This window comes from Cydia amplana, chromosome 5, assembly GCF_948474715.1.
Source record: "Cydia amplana chromosome 5, ilCydAmpl1.1, whole genome shotgun sequence".
NCBI classification, from domain to species: domain Eukaryota; kingdom Metazoa; phylum Arthropoda; class Insecta; order Lepidoptera; family Tortricidae; genus Cydia; species Cydia amplana.
In genome coordinates this window covers 13,247,384-13,266,566 of record NC_086073.1, presented here as the reverse complement: position 1 = coordinate 13,266,566, position 19,183 = coordinate 13,247,384, and the positions used below count along the sequence as shown (strand labels likewise).

Genomic DNA, 19,183 nt, shown 5'->3' with positions numbered 1-19,183 from the left:
GATTTATTTAATCGTATGGCGTAGTATAGTAAACAGAAAACAAACAGTTATAAATTCAAATTAAGTCCAATCAGCCACTTGGTGGCCTCGTCGTTAAGGACGATCAGGTCTTCAGGAGGTCCGTTGGCATAGCGCGTTATGGGGCAATCCTCTATAATGTGCTGAATTGTTTGTGCAGTCTCGCCACAAATGCAAGCCGGGGATTCCACCCATCCACAGCGGTGTTTGTAGTAAGCACAGCGACCATGGCCAGTGCGAAGTCTGTTGAGGTTGCACCAGTGCCGTCTTGGGAGGTCAGATCCTTTGATTATGGCACCTGGAGTGATTCCGGAGCCCAGCTTTCCCGCCATCAGTGAGTTCCACGACTGTGACCACTCACGCTTCAGGTTGAAACAAGTATCGACAAGACCCTTAAAGATACTGTAAGTGGCATTCCTGGAGGAAGATGACTCACATAAACAAAGTTGGTCTTCAAGCTGTGTATTCTGGCGTACATGGGCAGCTGGTGCAGGTGGAAGTGCGGGCAGGGCGCGCCGTCGTCGCTCCAGGTGGCGAGCGCGTGGCGGCGCAGCGCGTCGCAGCGCGGCACCGGCACGCCGGCTAGCGTGCCGGGCGGCGGAGGTCGCTGGAAGATGACTCACATAAACAAAGTTGGTCTTCAAGCTGTGTATTCTGGCGTACATGGGCAGCTGGTGCAGATCGAAGTGTGGACAGGGCGCGGTGTCGTCGCTCCAGGTGGCGAGCGCGTGGCGGCGCAGCGCGTCGCAGCGCGGCACCGGCACGCCGGCTAGCGTGCCGGGCGGCGGAGGTCGCTGGAAGATGACTCACATAAACAAAGTTGGTCTTCAAGCTGTGTATTCTGGCGTACATGGGCAGCTGGTGCAGATCGAAGTGTGGACAGGGCGCGGTGTCGTCGCTCCAGGTGGCGAGCGCGTGGCGGCGCAGCGCGTCGCAGCGCGGCACCGGCACGCCGGCTAGCGTGCCGGGCGGCGGAGGTCGCTGGAAGATGACTCACATAAACAAAGTTGGTCTTCAAGCTGTGTATTCTGGCGTACATGGGCAGCTGGTGCAGATCGAAGTGTGGACAGGGCGCGGTGTCGTCGCTCCAGGTGGCGAGCGCGTGGCGGCGCAGCGCGTCGCAGCGCGGCACCGGCACGCCGGCTAGCGTGCCGGGCGGCGGAGGTCGCTGGAAGATGACTCACATAAACAAAGTTGGTCTTCAAGCTGTGTATTCTGGCGTACATGGGCAGCTGGTGCAGATCGAAGTGTGGACAGGGCGCGGTGTCGTCGCTCCAGGTGGCGAGCGCGTGGCGGCGCAGCGCGTCGCAGCGCGGCACCGGCACGCCGGCTAGCGTGCCGGGCGGCGGAGGTCGCTGGAAGATGACTCACATAAACAAAGTTGGTCTTCAAGCTGTGTATTCTGGCGTACATGGGCAGCTGGTGCAGATCGAAGTGTGGACAGGGCGCGGTGTCGTCGCTCCAGGTGGCGAGCGCGTGGCGGCGCAGCGCGTCGCAGCGCGGCACCGGCACGCCGGCTAGCGTGCCGGGCGGCGGAGGTCGCTGGAAGATGACTCACATAAACAAAGTTGGTCTTCAAGCTGTGTATTCTGGCGTACATGGGCAGCTGGTGCAGATCGAAGTGTGGACAGGGCGCGGTGTCGTCGCTCCAGGTGGCGAGCGCGTGGCGGCGCAGCGCGTCGCAGCGCGGCACCGGCACGCCGGCTAGCGTGCCGGGCGGCGGAGGTCGCTGGAAGATGACTCACATAAACAAAGTTGGTCTTCAAGCTGTGTATTCTGGCGTACATGGGCAGCTGGTGCAGATCGAAGTGTGGACAGGGCGCGGTGTCGTCGCTCCAGGTGGCGAGCGCGTGGCGGCGCAGCGCGTCGCAGCGCGGCACCGGCACGCCGGCTAGCGTGCCGGGCGGCGGAGGTCGCTGGAAGATGACTCACATAAACAAAGTTGGTCTTCAAGCTGTGTATTCTGGCGTACATGGGCAGCTGGTGCAGATCGAAGTGTGGACAGGGCGCGGTGTCGTCGCTCCAGGTGGCGAGCGCGTGGCGGCGCAGCGCGTCGCAGCGCGGCACCGGCACGCCGGCTAGCGTGCCGGGCGGCGGAGGTCGCTGGAAGATGACTCACATAAACAAAGTTGGTCTTCAAGCTGTGTATTCTGGCGTACATGGGCAGCTGGTGCAGATCGAAGTGTGGACAGGGCGCGGTGTCGTCGCTCCAGGTGGCGAGCGCGTGGCGGCGCAGCGCGTCGCAGCGCGGCACCGGCACGCCGGCTAGCGTGCCGGGCGGCGGAGGTCGCTGGAAGATGACTCACATAAACAAAGTTGGTCTTCAAGCTGTGTATTCTGGCGTACATGGGCAGCTGGTGCAGATCGAAGTGTGGACAGGGCGCGGTGTCGTCGCTCCAGGTGGCGAGCGCGTGGCGGCGCAGCGCGTCGCAGCGCGGCACCGGCACGCCGGCTAGCGTGCCGGGCGGCGGAGGTCGCTGGAAGATGACTCACATAAACAAAGTTGGTCTTCAAGCTGTGTATTCTGGCGTACATGGGCAGCTGGTGCAGATCGAAGTGTGGACAGGGCGCGGTGTCGTCGCTCCAGGTGGCGAGCGCGTGGCGGCGCAGCGCGTCGCAGCGCGGCACCGGCACGCCGGCTAGCGTGCCAGGAGGCGGCGGACGCTGCGGCCACAGAACGGTTACTCAAATTTCATACTTTATACTTTTAATCCTTTTTTCAAAGTGGCGGAGATCATTACTATACTCCGTTTTTTAGGGTTCCGTACCCAAAGGGTAAAAACGGGACCCTATTACTAAGACTCCGCTGTCCGTCCGTCCGTCCGTCTGTCACCAGGCTGTATCTCACGAACCGTGATAGATAGACAGTTGAAATTTTCACAGATGATGTATTTCTGTTGCCGCTATAACAACAAATACTAAAAACAGAATAAAATAAAGATTTAAGTGGGGCCCCCATACAACAAACGTGATTTTTGACCGAAGTTAAGCAACGTCGGGCGGGGTCAGTACTTGGATGGGTGACCGTTTTTTTGCTTGTTTTGCTCTATTTTCTGCTGGTGGCGCGGAACCCTCCGTGCGCGAGTCCGACTCGCACTTGGCCGGTTTTTTAGCATTAGAAATAAGGTAAACAATCTTGATGTGTCTTTCAATTGAAAAACACATTTTAAAAATAAGTTACGGTAAATATGTAACATTTATGAATCTAATACGATCTTTTATAGTCTTCTGCTTTCATAAGTAATAGTTATTGATTTTTAAAAAGTGTTTTTCAATTAAAAGACATGTCAAAATCGCTTACCTTCTTTCAAGTTCTTTCTAAGGCTAAAAAAAAACGAAATATAATAGGTGAATGCGTACAAATGTACTTACCTCATTAAATTCGATCGCCTGCTCTAAAATCTTTCCTTTCGTTGCGAGTCCACTTTCTCCTAGTCGCTTTCTTTGAGCTTCTATTCTGTTCTTTTCTTCTTCTGCCATCCTAAAATAGTAGTTTATGCAACAGTGATATAATAAGGGTTCTTAAAATTCAAGGGTCGAAGTTACAAAACGAGACGTAGTCGAGTTTTGTAAAAAAAGACCCGAGAATTTTAAGAACCAATTATGAGCTGTTGCATACATTACTTTTTCTATGACCGGTGGAAAAAAAAAAAAAAAAAAAAAAAAAAAAAAAAAAAAAAAAAGTTATTTGTCGGTAGTTATGAATTGTGCACCCACCCTAGATTATGAATAAACAGTGTTGAAGTCCGACTCGAGTATCATTGACGCCTACCCTGACATGGCGCAGCCGGAAATTATTTAAATGGTTCAATTAACGAGAATATAGCATAAAAAGTATTTAATTAGTGGAACTTAGTTGTTTATATACAAAAATGGAAACAGTGCTTACGCCTCCGTTGCCGTTTACTTACGATCAAAGTTTATTAAACATTACTACGGGCAGTTTGAGTGACAGTTGGCATAAATGGAGTAAAGGATTTAAAATATATTTCGATGCGTGTGAACTTTCTAAAAAGACACCGGTCATACAAATAAATATATTGCTTCATATAGTGGGTGAACAGTGCAGAGAATTGTATGAACAACTAAATGTGAAGTGTACGACGGTAGATCAAGTTTTGGACGAGTTTAAAAAATATTTCGATAAAAAGAAAAACTTAACGGTCGAGAGGCATCGATTTTTTACGCGAAGTCAGGCGGAAAGTGAAACAATAGAACAATATGTGTTTGATTTAAAGAAATTGTCAACTTCATGTGAATTTGGAACTTTGTGTGACTCCTTAATTAAGGATAGATTGATATGTGGCATTGCGAGCAAAGCTATTCGGGAGAGATTATTACGTGAAGCCGACTTGACTTTAGAACAAGCTATGGAGATTTGTCGAGCGGCTATAGTATCCAAGGTGTATTCAGAAAAAATAGTTGAAGAGTCACGAGAGAAATCGGTACATAACATAACGACGGGTGACGATTCATTGCAAGATAATAATATATGGCACATATCACAACGAGGAGGTTACGGTCGTGGGCGAGCACGGTTCGCGGGGTCGCGAGGCGGCCGCGGCGCCGGGCGCGGAGCGGGAGCTTGGAGCAGGCGCGGCGCGGGCGGTTGGCGCGCCCAGGACTCGACCGCGTCGGCGCGAGCGGCGGCTGGCGTTGGCGGGAGCGGCACTGGCGATCGTGGAGTGACGTACAACGCGTATAATAACAGTCGTTGTTGTAACAAATGTGGTACAACGCATGGAAACTATGCGTGCCCTGCGTATGGAAAACGTTGTTTACGGTGTTCGCGTATGGGTCACTTTTCGCGTATGTGTGGTGTGTATCAAATCGAGGAGTCGGACCACCAGGTAATATATTGTCTTAATAATGAGATAGATGAATGGACGATTGTTTTAAATGTTAATAGTCATAACTTAAAGTTTAAACTTGATACGGGAGCCGAAGTTAATGTTTTGCCATTACGCTACTTATCTCAAGTCGGTTTAAGCAAAGAAAATTTAATGGTTACCACGTCGCGACTGCACGGTTACTCCGGAAAGAACTTGGATGTTCTAGGCAAATGTTTTTTGAAAGTAGTATATAAAGATAACGTATATTTTTTGGAATTTAAAGTGGTTGATGTGCCGTCCTCTCCTGTATTAGGTAAATATGATTGCAAGCTATTGAATTTGGTTAAAAGAGTATTTGCGGTGAGTGAAACGGAGCAATTAAATTCTCCGGCTTTTGTTACGGAATATAAAGATGTATTTCAGGGTATAGGTTGTTTGCCTGGTAGTTATAAAATAAGAGTGAATCGCGAATGTAAGCCTGTGGTACACGCTCCAAGAAAGGTACCCATACCATTGCGAGAAAAATTAAAGGCAAAGTTAGAAGAGATGGAGCGACAAGGTATCATAGCAAAGGTTGAGGGCCCTACTGATTGGGTCAACAGCATGACTATTGTAAAAAAACCAAATGGAGATCTGAGGATATGTTTAGACCCAAAAGAATTAAATCAAGCTATAAAACGGGAACACTTTAGGTTGCCCACGTTAGATGAAATAGTATCGAATTTGTCAGGGGCTCAGTATTTTAGCACACTAGATGCTACTAATGGTTTTTGGCAAGTAAAACTAGAAAATAGTGAACTATGCACTTTTAATACACCGTTTGGGAGATTTAAATTCCTACGTATGCCCTACGGAATATCGTCTGCGTGTGAGGTTTTTCATCGCAAAATATATGAGAATTTTGACGATATCGAAGGAGTCTGTATGTATGTAGATGACATTTTAGTCTTCGCCAAAACTAAATCGGAGCACGATGAGAGGTTGAGACAGGTATTAGAGAGATGTCGTAAAATAAATTTGAAATTAAACTTGACTAAATGTAAGTTTGGTCTCGAGGAAATTAAATATTTAGGACATAAAATTACGAGGAAAGGTCTATACCCAGGGGCCTTATTCGACATGCCACTTTTGACGTCGCATGTTGAAGTTCATTTGAATCTGAACAATCATGGGTTGTCGAATAGGTAAAGTGTGTCACCTGTCAGTGAATCTCATGTAAACAAATCATTTCATCGCTAGACTTGGTTGTCTATTGGTATGGCCGCCATGTTTGGATTTATGACATTTAAAAGGGGATTCTATGGCATAGAGTAAACTGCATTTCTATTTTCTATAGTTTTTTGATTCCCCTACTCGACGCAAGATGGAGTTAACAGTCAAATTTCGATCTTGGCGTTATAAAAATAAACCGCAAGAACATGACATGCAGTTGCGTTGGTGTAGATCTATCATGAAAACGAATATATGACAATTGTCCAGAATTAAAAAAAACTTGACAATAAACATACAGCAATACATATACCACTAAATGTCAAAAAGAAAACAGATTTAGTATAATTACTAGGTAACAAATTATATATAAAGTTTAAATTTTAAACCAATCGTCGTGGGTCCTAACCCCGGCTCTTAGCAATGAACTTCTTGTAACTTGTGTGAAAAATATCATTTGATATTACACCAATTACTTTATGGTGAAGTAAAATATCATGAGTCATGAGGAAGACGGAGTAGCCAGTAGCCACAATAAGCTATATTTTTGTCCTCTGGGTTAGATGGCAGTGAAATAGGGAGAGATAGTGAAGAATGCGGCAAAATAAGCATTTATTGTGTTGTTAGTAGTTAGTAGCCTAGTTTTTTTTCTAAAAATGAAAATTGACGCAACAGCAAGCTCATAGCCCCCTATGAGCCAGTCTGTTAGGTGCAGGCTTAAGGGCTAATCCCGGGGGAAGCGGAGCGTCGGCGACTAGCTGGTGCATCTGCTTATTAACCTCTTCTCACTTTTACCTCAGGTCCTTTGATTAATAAATTAAGGTAAAATTCGTAAGAACTAGTGCCTGTGTCATATTCTAAATTGGACGCTATGCCTAATTAGTTGTTATAAATTAAATACAATAATTATTTATTTAATTAAATTTATAACAACGCAACGTGGGGTTATTCATGATGAATTTTAATGGCTTATATAAGACAGCGGTCGTATATTGCCTCAGAAATTTGGATTTTGTCAGTTTGAATGAACAGCAAACTGGAGACATTGAGATTAATTTTAAACTTATTATTTTAGGTGTTCGTAAGAAATAAGGTATTGACAGACATTGACGGAAAATCGCGAAAACCCGGCCAGGTGCGTCGGACCACGCAAAACGGAGGAGGATTCCATACTTACTTCTTCTACCATGTATCCATATGCCAAAATAGCAACAAAAAAGCCGAACAAAAATACCGTTTCTTCGCAGCGCTAGATTTCAGTCCTTTTTTTTTAGAAAAGTAATATATTTAGGTACATAATATATATATATATATATCATGTACCTAAATACCTACCTACCTACCAGCCTAACAGATCCCAATAAGGCCTAGTTTACCCTCTGGGTTGGAAGGTCAGATGGCAGTTGCTTTCGGAAAAACTAGTGCCTACGCCAATCCTTGGGATTAATTGTCAAGCGAACAATAGGTTCTCATGATCCGTGGCAAAATCGAGATAACGCGAGGAAGAATAACTTTGTCACAAGAATATTTGGCCAAATATAAATCCTTACTCTCGTGTATTTGACCTACCTACTCGTATTGAGTCGTATTTTGCCACCTAGTAGCCTCGAATTGGTTGTTATATGTGGCTTTCCATAAATTAAGGGTCCTTATGCTTCAATAAGGACGTTTTCATGGGGTCCCGTTGTTTCCCATAAAGTTTTAAGTCATAATGTATTGTTTGTCATATTATCATTACTCATAAAACTGAAACCGTTAACATTTCAAGATTTTAGTTAGGTTATCCTATAGATAGGTTAGGTTAGGTTAGATTTGTTTTATGGCAATCCTGAAAAGTGACGCGTTTCTGAACCAAATGAATTATGACTAACGAAAATTCGAGCAAACAATACATTATGGTTTAAAACTATTTGGGAAACAATAGAGACCCATTACCTATATGCCTATACGTAAAAACTAGCCAAGACAAATCCTTTATAATTTCAGGATTTTCTACACAGCACAGAACTTGGCACCCATATAGATCTCAATTCTTTTGTCGGCGAGTTAACAACGACACATATTCTCAATATTGAACTTGGCTCTCATTTCACATTTATGTTTTTGTTGGGATATCATTACTTTTTGTACAGAAATTACTATAGTATTCATCATGAAAGCAGTTTGCCTAAGCTGAAAAGGAGACCCTCGCTAACGCGCGGTTAATTGTCAAAAAGTTTCAGTTTCACATTTTTTCTTTTGTATACGCCTTATACTTTCATTCCAAATATCAAGTTTCTAAGTAATCTAGAAGTGAGTTAGGTTTTTGGTCTATAAGTATTTTTTTTTTCCATCGATATATCAATAATTTCCAGTTTTCAGATTTTTCCCTCTATATTCACCTAATAGTCTACCTTGATGCCAAATATCAAGTTTCTAAGTCATCTAGAAGTGGGTTAGGTTTTTGGTCTATAAGTATTAATTTTGTTTTTCCATCGAAATATCAATCATTTCCAATTTTCAAATTTTTCCTTCTATATACACCTAATAGTCTACCTTGATGCCAAATTTTAAGTTTCTAGGTCACCTGGAAGTGGGTTAGGTTTTTGATCTATATGTCAGTCAGTCACAAAAATGCCGGTTTTTAAAGGTTAATTTATCAATAACTGTTTGAGCTATGTTTATGAAATAGTGTATTTTGAACAAGCTAAGGGACTTGAATACATGTGCCAAATTTCATGTGTGTAGGTTAAGTAGGTTTCAAGTTGTGAAGGGGTCAAAAGTAGCTCGAAATGGTTCGTGTAATATTACACACGGTTGCTGCGTCGCCAGTTCCTTTTTCTTTGAACTTGGCTGGACACGCTACCGCGTGTCTAGATTTGACCCACTTCTCGGGTGTTCAATGAAGCTGAAAATTTACATAAGTACATAATATGTAATATGGGTGACAATACAATATTTTTATGGTTACCATCGAGCTGATCTGATGGTGATGATACAGACAGTGGTCTTTTAAGTCTTTTTAACTTTGTGATAAAATAACGCAACTTAATTATATTTGAAAATATTTAAAGAAAAATACAGTCAGAAATTAGAAATTTTGTTATCTAACCTCTCTATTACTCTTGCATATTCGAGCGATAAAGAGGCAAATAGCTGAGTTTCGATTTTCGCACTTCCCGATAGGCCCCTTTGTAAACAAACCGCCTTGATGTGTCTATGTCAAATTATTAATTGTCTGTGAAAACTTGTTAAAAAAAAGTTTAAAACAAAGGCGTAGGCAAAGAGTAGTATAATATGTATATAGCTGGTCAACCAAATCTTGTCAGTAAAAAAAGGCACGAAATTCAAATCTTCCATGGGACGATATCCCTTCGCGCCTACAGTTTTCAAAATTGCCGCCTTTTTCTACTGTCAAGATCTGGTTGACCAAGTATACCTATATAGCGCTGGCGGTACACCGAGAAATTCAGTAAAATGCTGCAAATGATGTTAAAGGTATGAAAATCGGTACGATTGATCTGTAGAACATTTGAAACAATTTGACCCGAAGCACCAACACATAAAAAAAAAAACGAGAGGAGTTATGACGTCATCTTTTTTTGTAAGGAATAAAAAAATATTGTTTAAAAACTTATCGTGTTTGGTATTAAACGAAAGGGCTTTCTGAGCCGATTCCAAACATATATCACATCATTACATTTCAGTATTTTTTTTTAATTATAATATAAATAATTTTCAAAACATACCAATTAAGTTTGGGTTTCTCCAGATACAATACGGTAAATTTTTTTTTGTAAAATATACCTCTAATCTTATACCTACTATCCTCATATCTAACCCTAATAAAGCAATTTTGAAATTATATACATTTAGGTTTTTTTTATTTTTCAATTTTACATAGTGTGATCTATGAATCTCTCAATTAAATATTTAAAAAGAAAGCATAAAATTAATATATAACGGTTTTTTTTCAGAAAGTCGCTTATATCTCGGAATCTATAAGTCGTAGTAAAAATTGTCTATGTAATAATTAAGAAAGAATTAACCGAAAAAACTCAACTTTAACGTCCCCCCTTTCCCGAGTTCTCCACCCCCCACTCATCAGAACTTTTTCTTACTTAAAGCTTAGATATTACCAAAGGAACATGTAATAGTATTTTATGCAACTGTTGTTTAAGAGAGGTCAAAAAAGGCGAGTGGCGTGAGTAACAATAACAACAAACAACAACCGAAAATTGTTAATAAAGACGCCACTAGTATTTTTTGACTCGGTTAAACAACGTTGCATACAATACTTTTTCTACGACCAAGCACTTACTTTGAAATGCAATGAAATAATAATAAAAATGGATGATGATGATTGTTTCATGTCCTAATGTGATAGGTTGTTCAGTGCGTGGGTTTCTTAAGGGGAACGAAAATTTGATTATTTTTGCATTATAAAGTTTTTTTTTTGTTTTTTTTTATGTCTTTTTTGTGTTTTTTTTTTAATATTAATTAGGGTTTCTTACAGAGGAATGAAAATTTTAATATTTTTGCGCTACGACGCACGGTTTAGGAGATACAACCCTATAAAAAAAATTCTTTTTTTTTTTTTTTTGTTTTTCGTGTTTTCTAAATATTACTTAGGAGTTTCAAAGGGGAACGAAAATTTGATTATTTTTGTGCTACGACGCACGGTTTAGGAGATACAGCCCTATAAAGATGAAAATAATCGTACCATTAACCAAAACATGTCTATGGTTTACTCATCTGTCAGAAATGACAATTAAAATTAGGTTGGAAACAATGTATTCCATACAATATTTTGTAAGTGGTGATTACACGAAGTATCGTAAAAGTGCCAAAAAGATACTGCGTGTATGCACAAATATTTTTTTGGGGAATAGACTAAAGACTTGTGTTGATAACTATAAGTTAGGGGTTTAAAGGTGTGTGCACGACCCTTTAAATGACAAATAAAAGTACGGGAGTAGAAAAAGCAAGTTTCAATACTCTTATTTTACCCGAATGACATTATTACTCGTATTGAGTAATTCGGCAGGGCTATTATTACACTTTGTAAAATTGAAAAATTAAAAAAAAAAACCTAAATGTAAATAATTTCAAAATTGCTTTATTAGGGTTAGATATGAGGATATTAGGGATAATTTGAGGCTCGGCTCGTACCAATGAGTTTTTCGGAACTTATGTACGAAATATCATTTGATATTTACCAGTCGCTTTTCGGTGAAGGAAAACATCGTGAGGAAACCGGACTAATCCCAATACGGGCCTAGTTTACCCTCTGGGTTGGAAGGTCAGATGGCAGTCGCTTTCGTAAAAACTAGTGCCCATGCCAATTACTGGGATTAGTTGCCAAGCGGACCCCAGGCTCCCATGAGCCGTAGCAAATGGCCGGGACAACGCGAGGAGGATGATGATGATGAGGGATAATTTGAGGTATATTTTACAAAAAAAAAAATATGGTATTGTATCTGGAGAAGCCCAAACTTGGTATGTTTTGAAAACTATTTTTATTATAATTTAAACAAAATGACTGAAATGTAACTATGTGATATATTTTTAGCATTGGCTCAGAAAGCCCTTTCGTTTAATACCATACACGATAGGTTTCTAAACATTTTTTTTTATTTCATACAAAAAAACATGACGTCATAACTCCTCTCGTTTTTTTTTATTTGTTGGCGCTTCGGGTCAAATTGTTTCAAATGTCCTAAAGATCAATCGTACCGATTTTCAGACCTTTAACACCATTTGCAGCATTATACTGATTTTCGCGGTGTACCGCCAGCGCTAGAAGTGGGCAGCAAAGAGTAGTATAATATATAGGACAGTCGGCAGTCAACGTTTGTTCCTAATAAATATAACATTGATGAATCAAGGCGGTTTGTTTAAAGAGGGCCTGCCGCGAAACCAATTTCGTTATCTGCCACCATTAAATTTCGCTCGTATATGTAAGAGTGATAGAGAGGCAGATAACGAAATTTCCCCCACCCCCCTTTGGATGGTTCTTGTTTGAGTTATAATGTCACTGTATTGAGGACTCAACCTTTCCATTTTTAAAGTGTTTTTATATCGACATGATACTGGCTACTGTAGTAAATGCCAAAAAAGAAAAAAAAAACGCTGTCATAGTAACGAAAATAATAAACACGTCAATCGAAATAAACAACGTAATATCCAAGAAAAATTTGCAAAATAGTATATGATAAATATGTAAAACATCATTAATTATCGAATTAAGATTACATACAACTTTGTGTAAAAAAAATTGAGGCAATTATACAGCCCGATTATACGGGTTACATTTTGAAAAAGATGATTATCTTGGAAAGAAGAGTAAATATACATAGGTGAACATAATGGTGAACAAAGGTATAGTAAAATAGGTAGGGACATAATTCAGGGTTTGCTTGTCTGGTCCACGCATGCTGTACCTATCACGACCACGGCACGGCCGTCTCCTGCTAACTTTTCGCTATAATAGTAAAATCATAGGTCTAATACCTATGATTTTAATATTATAGCGAACAATATTTCATGTTCATGATCTCGAATTTAAGACTTTAGCTTAGATTTATGGCGTACGGCCTAGCGCGCGTTGCTTCTATGAGGAGCTGTCAAAGCGCTTTATATCTGTATGCTTTTGATGATGCGGATCAGCATTCTTATCCAGCGGGGCAAGCGGCCAGCCTGCAGAAGGGCACCCTACCGCACTTGGTAGGTCACTACACTCACTACCAGGATTTAGGGCTAATAATTTATTTATAAGTTTTTAATACCTTTAAACGAGCAATTCTTGTATATTTATTTATTTATTTATATGTATATATATATTTCGGGGATCTCGGGAACGGCTCTAAACGGATTTAGATGAAATTTGCTATATGGAGGTTTACGGGGGCGCAAAATCGATCTAGCTAGGTTTTATCTCTGGGAAAACGCGCATTTTTGGGTTATTATATGTTTCCAGAGCAAAACTCGGTCTCCCAGACATTAAGTTTTGAATTTAAGTGTTTTTATCATGTTTCATGTTTAAACTTACAGATGTGAATCACCAGCAGAGTTTTTGGAGAGGTGTGGTTTTCTTATTTCCTGTTACCAACCTGAAACACCATACCTACCTAAATATCAGAAAATAATAAAGTGAAGAAAATTAAATAAAGTTGAATGCTTAAAAACTTTAATGTTTTATTAAAATTAAACGAAAAAAAATGTGTAAACTGAAATAGATCAATGTTTTTTATTTGTAGTTGAATAACATATATGTATTTAATCTCCTTTAATTAAAAATCATCTCTGAGTAGATATATATTAAACAATAGGTACTTTTAGGTCTTGGTAGTAATGTTAGGTCTTATGACCTACTGTATTTGACTATATTACTTACCAAGACCGGAGCCTGACCTGTCAGTCACCAACTATTTTGATGCTCTTTGTAGATAGCATCAAAATAGTTGGTGACTGACAAAGTTACCAAGTTACTAAGGTAGTAGGTACCTATATAGTAGGTAGCAGTAGCGCAATATTTAGTCAAAATATTTTGACTAATTTAGATTATTTTTATGCCAAAAAAGTAATACAAGCTATTCATGTTCCACTTAGTAATAAAATACGGACTTTTCTGAATATGTGGTTTACGAAATGTGTTAAGGTACAACTTGTGGTTTATTAACGTGGTTTAGAAATAGGCAGCTTGAGTTGAGAGAGGTGATGAGTAAATTGTTTCATTTTTTTACAATTTTGCGCGTTTATAGGAGAATGTGTGGAGCAAGCATTATTTGACGTGTAGGTGTGGGTTCAACAAAAAGATCGCTTGTCAATAAGGCATTCTTGCTGTTAAAATTCAATTATTAATAGCCTTTATCGACCATCAGCAATGTAGTCCCTTTTTGATTGATGGAAATTGTCACGTAAGTTCCACTACTCGCCGCCGCATCGCCTACAGCGCATTCGTTAGTCTATCGCTCACAAGATGTCATTAATCATGTAAACTTACGTACTGAAAAAAAAAAAGTTTTACTCTTTGCTATAAATTACCCTTTCGCACGTCAAAAACTCCAAGATGGAGCCGAAGGTCATAGAGAAACAAGTCTACATTTGGAATCATTACTTGTCAAAATTTGACATTAGCAATCCACAGTTAGGTGACAACCAAACCAAACCATTATAAACCTTAAAGTAATAATAAATCAAAGTTGTTTTTTGTTAAATTATTGTTTGTACCAAATGAACTTCAGCACTTGATGAACTTCAAATGAACTTCAACAGTTGAATTTCAAATGACGCGAAATTTGACAGTTGCACATGTCGAATAGGGGCCCAGATGATAGTCATATCTCGGCTATTATTAATATGCCTAAGCCACAGAACAGTAAAGACGTCGAACGTTTGTTAGGACTAACTACGTACGTGGGTAATTTCATACCTAATCTTTCTGATAAAACCGAACCCCTCAGAGAATTGTTACGGAAAGATATAGAGTGGCATTGGAATGAGAAACATGAAAAAACATGGAATGTCATTAAAAAGTGTTTATCTGAAAAACCAGTGTTGCAATATTATAGTATGACTAAACCCATAACACTTTCCGTTGATGCTAGTAAGAGTGGCCTAGGATGTGTACTTTTACAAGATAGTCTGCCGGTGTGTTATGCTTCAAAAGCGCTTACAAAGACTGAACAGAGATACGCACAAATAGAGAAAGAGTTATATGCATGCGTACATGCATGTGAAAAGTTTTATGGTTATATTTATGGGCGCTCAGATATAACGATTGAAACTGACCATAAGCCCCTCTTGAGTATAATAAAGAAACCGATTGTGGATGCCCCACCGAGGTTACAGCGCATGCTGTTAAGGCTCCAACCGTATTCGTTTAGGCTGGTTTACAAACCAGGCAAGCAGTTGCATATCGCGGACGCGCTGTCGCGCGCCTACGAGCCGCTAGCGGCCGCTTCCAGCGATCATCATGACCTGCAAGACGAACTTACAGAGGCGGTCCACACCGTGTGTGCATACAATGAGTTAACCGATACTCACTATTTAATACTACAAAAAGAAACAGATATTGATAATGAGATGCAACTGTTAAGAAAGTATATTAGAAAAGGATGGCCGGAAGAAAAAAAAGACGTGGAAGACGTTGTGAAACCATACTGGCAATACAGAGAGGATTTAACCGAAGGAAATGGATTACTATGGAAAGGGTGTCGAATAATAATACCAAAAAATTTACGTGGGGACATGCTTCAAAAGATACACTATGCACATTTTGGCCTTGAGAAGTGTATGTTAAGAGCGCGAGAGTTATTGTTTTGGCCCGAAATAAACAATCAACTAAAAAACTTTATATCTAATTGCCAAGCGTGTTTAACATATAGAAAAAACAACACAAAAGAAAAACTCATTCCACACGAAGTACCAAAGAGACCATGGTCTAAAGTAGGTATTGACATATTTCATATTAATCGAAAAAATTACTTATTAACTGTCGATTACTATACCAAATATGTTGAGGTACGCGAAATGCGTAGCACACTGTCTCACGCGATAATAGATGAGTTAAAATGTATATTTAGTAGTCACGGCATACCCGAGACAATTATGTCCGACGGAGGACCTCAATTTGTTTCACGCGAATTTAGTAATTTTGCAAAAGAATGGCAATTTAATCACGTACGCTCTTCTCCCCACTATTCCCAGTCCAATGGACAAGCGGAACGTAGCATTCAGGTAATAAAAAATATAATTAAAAAATGCACCTACATGTCTACCGATTTTCGTCTAGCCTTGCTAGAATATCTTAATACTCCAATTAGCGAATATTTACCCTCTCCGGCAGAATTACTTCAAAATAGAAAGCTACGTAGCATTCTACCACTACGCGAAACAGTCCTAGATGCTACAGTTAACCACAACGTTAGGAACATATTAATTAACCGTCAAAATAAACATAAAATGTATTATGACTTAAACGCAAAAAACTTATCTTCCTTACAAGTAGGACAAAAAGTAAAGGTAAGGCATGACAATAAGAGCGTTTGGATAAGCGGTACAGTTAGTAAAATTTTAAGAAATAGGTCATACCAAATTTTAATGAGAAACGGTAATAAACTAATAAGGAATAGACGTCACATCATACCGGACTCCCCGCACCGCCCGGAAACCGATCCGGAGTGCGGGTTCGACTACGACCACATTCTCCCGACGCAAATGCAATCCGCGTCAACTTCGGCTCCCAATTCAAATATTGTTAACGTAGATACAAACCAAACTGATGCTTATGTAACTCGTTCCGGCAGGACAGTGATACCTCCCAATAGATGGGGCAATTGGAGTACATAACTGGAATTCAAGTCTGCCTGCCCTATTGGATACCTGTATTTGCCTACCTATTAAACCAGTAATATGCAGTTCTCATATTTACTAAAATAAAGGTTTAAATCATTTATTTGTCAATTTCAATAATTTAAATATTAAATTTGATTCTTAGTATTTAGGTATGCATGCATTGTATATAAAAAAAACCCCTATATATATACAAATATAATAAACTAAAACGCATTTAATATTGTATAAATAAAACAGATACGTTAGTAAGTTACCAATATACTCGTATGTAAAATTAGTAAAATATAAATAAGGTATTATGTCATAAACAAGTATATACCTAGATCTAAACAGTTAAAATTGTATACCTTTCGAAATGCAATAAATACTTAATTTGTTATAATTGTAAAAATATAATAATTTACTCAATGTATTAAAAATAAATCAATAAAGAACTAGTAATAAAATTGTATAGGTCCTTTACAATCTATGTAAAAGCATAGTTTTGTTTAAAGCACTAGAATAATAAAATTAAGATAATGCATGCTTGGTTTAGGTATGTCCTATTGTATTGTTATTTTTGTTTTTAAGAAGGAAGATGTCGGTAGTTATGAATTGTGCACCCACCCTAGATTATGAATAAACAGTGTTGAAGTCCGACTCGAGTATCATTGACGCCTACCCTGACATTATTATTAAAAAAAAAGAGTTATTATTAAAAAAAAAAGAGTTATTATTAAAAAAAAAAGAGTTATTATTTAAAAAAAATTGAGTTATTATTTAAAAAAAAAAAGAGTTATTATTGTAAATGAAAACATACCTCTTTCAATCAAGATGATCGGAACTTGTATCTTTAAAAAAAATAAAGCAGTTGTATTATACTCATAAGATGACTGCTAGCAGTCATCTTATGAGCCTATAGACAAAGCATTCAAATGACATTGCTTTAGATATCACTGTCAGTCATTTAATTGACACATTTAAGTGCTGGAGTAGAAAAAAGATTGTAATAATTATTTGCCCTAAAAATAAGGTATATTCATCTCTTGAATGGGAAGACCCTAAGGTCTTGCCACTTGATTTGTATGTGGTTAGGTCTGTATGCAGTGGCGATTTTTTTTTTGTTAGCCTGGTTTTGTGTCCCACTGCTGGGCAAAGACCTCCCCTCCTTTCCTCCTCTCAACCCTGTCGTTTGTATTTTCCCGCCAATCTGGATAAAATGCGTCTAAGTCATCCCGACATCTCCTTTTCTGCCTGAACCCCGGCCTGCACCATCGATGGTGTTTCGTGGATCCCACTCGGTAACCATTTTGGCCCACCTTTCAGGGTGCATGCGGCAGACATGTCCCGCCCAGTCCCACTTCAGCTTAGCGGTCTTGACACCTACAACTATAACTCGAGTTCTGGAGCGCAATTCCGTATTTCTGATTCGATCAGTTCTGCGAACACCTAGCAGTGGAGATATGGACTGTTATGAAACTTACTGGTCTTGCAGCTTGATGCTTGGCGAGCCCACGATGGTGACCAGTTCGTCGGTGAAATACTTCTGCATGATGCCTCGCCAGTACTCCTCGCCTTCGGTCAGGAGCTCTTGTAGAGCCTCTTGGGGATTCAGTCGCGATATGAACTGAAATAGGGAAGGTTCAATACATTTTTGCACAGTTGCAACTACAAACAAAACATATGTGGCTTGCGATAAAAAAATACACCTTATGCGATTGCCATAAGGTACCTTTTATATAGAGAAGCAAATGTTTTGTAAATAAATCCCGGAGAATTAACAGGTACTAAATATGCATTACAAATAGTACATTATATTGTTATCTCATCATATTGTTATCAATCAAGAACATAGGCTAGGAATCCTCTAGACGGAGTTTAGAGCAATTATTTCATGAAACCGATGCTGCCAAAAATACTGGGGTGCGGGGGACGAGGTGAGCGAGTCCCGTGCCGTGATTGGTCCGTTCAAAGACACGGACGTCACACAAAGACACTGACTCGAAAATGGAGTAAAACTACCGTATATTTGTGGCAGAGGGGGTAGCGCTACTATGCTCAGTCTGGAGGATGTCTTGTCTGTGATCAAGAATCATCCACTACTAAACATAGGTATCCCCAATGGATCCTTAAAATGGCTAATCATATGCTGCCCTCAACTAACGATCGTCACCAGATCTTTGGTCCATTTTGTTAGGGGCTTTCATTGACCGCATCTCACAAATCTTCTTTACTTATTATTAAAAACAAATAATTACTCACATCTTGCTCATTCTGCGAGTAAAGCGCGTCCCCGATACATCTAAACGCGATCGCATGGTGCGGATCTGACTCGAGCCCCGCAAAGCATTCCCTGAGCTGTTTCTTCACCAGTCTGGTCATGCGCTCCATGTTGAACGGTTCACGCCCGTCCCGGACACACTGCAGGCACTTGGTCGCTTCGTCCCGGGCTAACTCCAGCTTGTCCACGGGGACATTGTCGAGCTGTATCTTGATCAGAGAGGCTATGTTCTCTGTTAGGTTGTAGGATACCTGTGAAAATATATGGGTTTGAAAAAATTACATCAGTAACTTAGCGGCCAAAGACCATGGAAATTTGGTTCTGATTTGATAAATTTACAAAGAGGTTACGATTAAGAGGGAAGTATAGCACATGATCGTCCATACAAAAAGAGAAAATGTTTATCGACTTTTAATATTTTCCATTCTCCATGACTTTTTTGTAGGTAGGTATGTTATGGACACAATGAAAACCTAGGTTTTCCTTTTTATTTTGCAAAATTAAAAAAAATTAAACAAAATCTATA

At 40.1% G+C, this 19,183-nt stretch overlaps 1 protein-coding gene across 1 annotated transcript in view; it reads right to left on the bottom strand.

The window, feature by feature from the left end:
- The window catches only part of LOC134648093 (uncharacterized protein C05D11.1-like), a 45,579-nt gene that overhangs the window by 20,181 nt on the left and 6,215 nt on the right, over nucleotides 1-19,183 (bottom strand). Inside the window, exons 7-10 of the mRNA XM_063502555.1 lie at nucleotides 18,639-18,908; nucleotides 17,861-18,003; nucleotides 3,391-3,499; nucleotides 455-625 (exon numbers count right to left, since the gene is read on the bottom strand). Coding sequence (XP_063358625.1) covers nucleotides 455-625; nucleotides 3,391-3,499; nucleotides 17,861-18,003; nucleotides 18,639-18,908 — 693 coding nt within the window. The remainder of the gene's footprint in view (nucleotides 1-454; nucleotides 626-3,390; nucleotides 3,500-17,860; nucleotides 18,004-18,638; nucleotides 18,909-19,183) is intronic.